Source organism: Somniosus microcephalus, chromosome 11 (genome assembly GCF_052327205.1).
Source record: "Somniosus microcephalus isolate GS21.2 chromosome 11, FLI_Smic_1.0, whole genome shotgun sequence".
NCBI lineage: Eukaryota > Metazoa > Chordata > Chondrichthyes > Squaliformes > Somniosidae > Somniosus > Somniosus microcephalus.
This window is the reverse complement of record NC_140997.1, coordinates 148306180-148312494: the sequence shown is the minus strand read 5'-3', so window position 1 is coordinate 148312494 and position 6315 is coordinate 148306180. Positions and strand designations below refer to the sequence as shown.

Below are 6315 nucleotides of genomic sequence, written 5' to 3'. Positions count from 1 at the left end.
GATGTGGCTGGGCAGGAGGGGGCCAGGCTTTGAGGCCTTACAAAAACGGGGAAAGTTAGGAAAAAGAATCAGGTTATAGAAAATATTGACAAATGAATTAACTTTTTTTAAAAACAATTTAATAAAAGCAATTTTTTTTTTTTGCTGGAAATGTAGATTTGAAAAGAAACACGCAGAAAGTGGGAAAAAGAAATGAACAGTTTGGAATCAAGATGGCGGCCACTCACCTCGGTTCAGAACGATAAGGCCCGCCCACACATGCACCGATTGGTCAACCGTCAGGTCACTGAAGTGTAGGACTGGTCAATGGTCCTGTCACTCGACTGTAGGATGGCCCACCCCCACTCGATGCAAATGAGCGGAATTTTGAACGTTTTTTGGATACCGTCGGCACAATTTTTGTCCGAGCAAAAAGTAAATATGCCTACAAGAGTCCCCTAATGATGAGCTTTCTTTTGATATAACATATGTGTAGGTACGCTCTGTAACCTTTGATTGTATAGCCAGACAGACAGATGTATCCGTTTATATATATATATATATATGCGAAGGGAGAAACAGCAGGAAGTGAAGAACATGGCACAAGTAGAAACACATGGAAAACATAATCACAAGACATTCCTTGCTTCTGGTTAACCTGCAAAGCACCGTGGTATAATTTAAAAAAAAACTCTCAGAATGTGGGCGTTGCTGGAAAGACCAGCATTTATTGCCCATCCCTAATTGCCCTCGAGAAGGTGGTGGTGAGCCGCCTTCTTGAACCGCTGCAGTCCATGAGGTGAAGGTACTCCCACAGCGCTGTTAGGGAGGGAGTTCCAGGATTTTGACCCAGTGACGATGAAGGAATGGTGATATATGTCCAAGTCGGGATGGTGCGCGACTTGGAGGGGAACTTGGTGGTGTTCCCATGCATCTGCTGACCTTGTCCTTCTAGGTGGTGGAGTTCATGGGTTTGGGAGGAGCTGTTGAAGAATGCTTGGCGAGTTGCTGCAGTCTATCCTGTAGATCGTACACACTGCAGCCATGGTGGTGGAGGGAGTGGATGGGTTGATGATCAAGCAGACTGCTTTGACTTGGACAGTGACGAGCTTCTTGGAGCTGCACCCATGCAGGCAAGTGAAGAGTATTCCATCCCACTCCTGATAAAATACAAGGGCGACAAGTTTTTTTTTGTCTTTTTGGGCTACTTGGATATGTACCACGGAGCCTTGCTGGCCACAGAGGTTGAATCCATGTTCCCATTAATTTGAATATATCTCAAATTGCAGATCCTCACAGGTCTTGGGTGTTCCAATTTAGGATCCACCCATCAATGTGAGCAGCACTGAAAACCCTCTTCACATCTTCAGCTGTACAAAATTCAATCGATCCAGCAGTTAAGAAATGTAAATGAAAATCCCTGTCTCAGCTGCCTGGACTTCAAGGGCTGCTTTGCCAGGTCTTGGGAGCCAAGTGCGGCCCAGAGGCCGCAGTTCAGACACCCCCTCCACCGATATTATGAGTGCTATTGTAGTTAAAGGTAATAAAAAGTTGTGAAAAGCATAAATTCACATCTTCCTTTGCTCCCCTGGATCCCTTGGTCTTTTCCAAACTCAATCCCAAATCAATCCTATTTCCTCCCCTTGATTAAGAGGGTGGAACGCTTTTGCCTGCAGTTTATCTGCATGGAGATCATAAATTCTGCTCCTTGGTTAATATGGGCGGAATTACATTTAGATGTTGTGGATAGAAAAGACAAGACAGCAGCCATACATTCCACTGACTACCACAGTGACCTGGAACATGCTTACACTTAAACCATAATCTGTAGCAAAGTTCAAGAATCCGTTGTAGATTTCAGATTTATAAACACAGGAGGATGGTTGCACACAGCATTGGTGTATTAACCAGCTGAGAACGTTGCAGCTTCCCAACCATGATTCTCCTCATGGAGAACTTCAGATTGATTAAATTGATTCAGATTACATTACTGGGAAAGGCAGAGACCAGAAAGGCAAGGCACTTCACAATACAATAGCACTGGCCGAGGGCTAGGAGTAAAAAGAAAAGACTTGCATTTACGTAGCGCCTTTCACGACCTCAGGATGTCCCAAAGCGCTTTACAGCCAATGAAGTACTTTTGACGTGTAGTCACTGTTGTAATGTAGGAACCGCGACAGCCAAGTTATGCACAGCAAGCTCCCACAAACAGCAATGTGATAATACATAAGAACATAAGACGTAGGAGCAGGGGTAGGTCATTTGGCCCCTCGAGCCTGCTTCGCCATTCAATAAGATCATGGCTGATCTGATCTTGGCCTCAACTCCACTCTACTGCCCGCAACTCCCTTATCCTTGAAAAATCTGTCTACCTCCACCTTAAATATATTCAATGACCCAGCCTCCACAGCTCTCTGGGGAAGAGAATTCCAAAGATTCACCACCCTCAGAGAAGACAGTCCTCTTCCAGTTCTGTTTTAAATGGGTGCCCCCTTATTCTGAAATTATGCCCCCTAGTTCTAGATTCCCCCACGAGGGGAAACATCCTCTCTGCATCTACCCTGTCAAGCCCCTTCAGAATCTTACATGTTTCAATAAGATCCCCACTCATTCTTCTAAACTCCAATGAGTATAGGCTCAACCTTTCTACATAAGACAACTCCTTCATCTCCGGAATCAACCTCGTGAACCTTCTCTGAACTGCCTCCAATGCAAGTATATCCTTCCTTAAATAAGGAGACCAAAACTGTATGCAGGAAGGATATACTTGAGCAGATAAACTGTTTTGATGCTTGAGGGATAAATATTGGCCAGGACACCAGGGAAAACTCCCCTACTCTTCTTGGAATTTGTGCCATGCGATCTTTTATGTCCACCCAAGAGGGCAGACTGGACCTCGGTTTAACGTCTTATCCGAAAGACTCAAGCAGGATTCCCTAGGCCCCTGTTGGTCAACTGGAGATGGAAATGGTACATTGGTGGGATAAAAATTGTGGGAAATGGAGTATTCCAGTCACGAGATACATTGGAGCTCAAACCTGCTTTACCAGTGTAGTGCAAGGTGGATTCCAGCCATGCCATCCAGGCAACGTGTTTACACACAGGGTAGGAAGGAATACTTGAGGCAGTTGTGCTCTGCCCGATAGCTACTTCGTGTGGTACTGGCATAGGCCTGGCACCTGCCTACCTTCTCAGCCAGGGTATGGCTTAGTGCGGCAGGAAGAGGGGAAATTGAGAAATAAATACCAAAGGGCCACTGGGGGGGAAAATGTGAAATATCGTATAAACATCAAGTAGAAGTAGAAACAGAAACACCAATGGAGATTTCTGCAATTACTACTGAAAACTGCAAAATGATTTTTGGAACATAACCAAGAAGGCTTCCCACCATTTACATCCCACACAGAAATCCAGTAATGTTATCCGTGGAAATGTGTGGAGTTGCCATGGAGATCGTTGGTGAACTAGACAAAGTTTCACAATCCCCCAGAGTTTTCTCCAGCAACTCATTCTCAAGATAGCTGCAGTTTTAGTAGATTTTGTAGACGCAGTTCAGTAGATGGTCCTTTTACAGTTGCAGTACTTAATTGGCACAGCAGTACATATGGCGATGAAAAACACACGTGATGCTTTTTTCCCCACAATAATTAACTGTGTAGCCATCCAAACTACACGCTGCTGAAAATTCAAGATATTGGTGCTTACACTGGGAAATATAATTACTCAAACAAAACTAAAACACATTCAAAATACTAACACCTAATTAGGAAATTATGCAACTGCCCAATAAAATCAACAACTTGCATTCATACACCACCTTTAACATGGTAACACTCCCCAAGGCGCTTCACAGGAGCGTTATCAGACAAAATCCGATACCAAGCCACAGAAGGAGATAGTAGGACAGGAAACTTGGCCAAAGAGGTAGGTTTTAAGGAGCATCCATAGGAGGGAGAGGTAGAGGCGCAGAGCGGTTTAGGGAGGGAATTCCAGAGCAGAGGGCCCGGGCAATGGTGAAGCGATTAAAATCGGGGATGTGCAAGAGGCCAGAATTGGAGGAGCGCAGAGATCTCAGAGGGTTGTAGGGCTGGAGGAGGTTACAGAGATAGGGAGGGGCAAGTTCATGGAGGGATTTGAAAACAAGGATGAGAACTTTTAAATCAAGGCATTGCCGGACCAGCATATGGTATAATTCATAATACACTTAATTACAAGGCCACAACAGTCAAGATTTGGCTCATTCTATTCACCATTTTACATACCTGAATTGTAGTGTTGCCCCCTTCCAGCAGAGCTATTGCAAGTAGGATACTTTCATGGAAGACCCGGTCACTGGTTGCATTCATTATGAGGTCTATGACCAGATCAGATGCTCCTTCTTTGTCCAAGTGACATTGTACCTCCGCAAGGCTCATCTCACCTCGGCTCAATGTGCCAGGGCCGGCTCCACCTCCTGAAATACGTACAATAATCTCAAAAACCTAGCACAAGAAAAAACTGAACAGATTTGCTAAACAACACCAAGGCAACAAATGAGCGTTTGAGTTACTACATATTCTGGCGCATCTGTAAGTTTTAATATTTAATCTTTGAATAAAGAACTTTTACAATTATCTACTTAAATAAGATCTTCCCTGGTCGCTGCAACACACTGAAGAAGATCCTAAATCAATCACTCATCTTTGAATCCTTTTTAATATCAAACATATGACTATCCAATTCATATATGATACACCAATACTGCCCTTGGGATATTCCATCAATTGATCCAAAGACACGGATACAAAATGCATAAGGCTATGTTTATAAAAAAGGGAATTAAAGAAAGGGACAAATTGGTCAAAAGACATACTAAAAATTTACAGCAATGATTGCTACAAAAGCTCGCATCAGGTAGGGAGGACAATGGCGTGACATTCTGATATCTGGACATTGACCTCCTTTGACGGAGAAGGGAAACACTACCAAGGTCGGTAAATCTTTCCTTCGTTCACTACGTCCCACAACTGAACGCTCCAAGAGGGCAAACCTCCAGAAGGGAGTCTTAAACTCAAATTCCTGATTGATTTGCAACTTTGAAATCATCGATGAACAAATCAAAGCTGCTTTTGGCAAGCATGTGAAATACTCCACAGAGAAGCTAAAAATACCATCCAGAACTTTCTAAAAACTGTCCCTCTTAGAATATTCTACAGGAGCTGTGACAACTATGATCAACCATAATAAGTTCTCTTCCCAGCATTTCCCAACAATGCAGGCTGCTACCTACCCTGTACTTTGTATTATGCTGGGTAAAATGCTGTAAATGTCACAATGGTGTCCACTAATAATGGTAATCCTGTGCTGGTAGCTTTATTATCTTTTTCAAGCTCAAAATCATCAATTTGAGGCTAGCCAGCGAGAGAAGCCAAATCTGATTGTTTATCAGACAGATTCTCACTGAAAATCTGATCAGTGTGGTTCTGCACAAAGAACTATGAGGCCGGCTTCACATGCCGAGGTGACCAACAATTTCCTAATTGGGCCTGCTTCACGATGGCGGGATTGGTTAAAAAATATTCTGTCTCAAAGGCAACTCTGGGGAACAAATAGTTGAGGACTGCAACCAAATATCTTGGAGCAAATGAAGGTTTGGCCAGCATTTCGAAAAGGTGAGAAAGTGTAGCTGCGTGCAATCCCCTCATCGGGCTCTGTGAGTCCAATCGCCAGCCCTCAGTCACCCCTTCGGATGGTGGCTTTGACTGAAACAGTGCAAAGTTCAATGCGTTAAGTCAGGACCAAGGACCAAAAGGCGGAGGTCTCCGCTAATGCGAGCAGATATTTTTGGCTGCCATTTACTGGCCTTTGCTCTTTGGGCTTCAATCCTTTCATCGTCTCCAATTCTGATTTTATGACATCCTGAACTTAGGGTTTTGATTTTTTAAAATTTTTTATTTTTTTTAAAAAGGATAAAAACCAGTTGTGAGCAAATGCACTTCAGCTCAAAAGTAACAGAATCAGAAAAACTTTGGGTTTTAAATCAGGCTTAATTAGCAAAATAATTTTAGTAGGAACAAATAAAATAGGATCACAGGAACAGGAGTAGGCCATCCAGCTCCTGGAGCCTGTTCCGCCATTCAGTTTGATCATAGCTGATCTGTATCTTAACGCCATTTACACACCCTGGTTCCATATCCCTTAACACCCTTTGCCTAACAAAAAATCTATCCATCTCAGTATTAAATTTTCAATTGACCTCCAGTCTCAGCAGTATTTTGGGGGAAGAGAATTCGAGATTTACCTTTGTGTGAAGAAGTGCTTCCTGACATCACCCCTGAACGGTCCGAGCTCTAATTT

The 6315-nt window shown here is 43.4% G+C and overlaps 1 protein-coding gene across 1 annotated transcript in view; it reads right to left on the bottom strand.

Annotated features, from left to right (window-relative positions):
- LOC147110942 (inositol 1,4,5-trisphosphate-gated calcium channel ITPR1-like) overlaps positions 1-6315 on the bottom strand; it is a 509662-nt gene that overhangs the window by 191957 nt on the left and 311390 nt on the right. The window contains exon 42 of the mRNA XM_085999984.1: positions 4242-4432. Coding sequence (XP_085856110.1) covers positions 4242-4432 — 191 coding nt within the window. The remainder of the gene's footprint in view (positions 1-4241; positions 4433-6315) is intronic.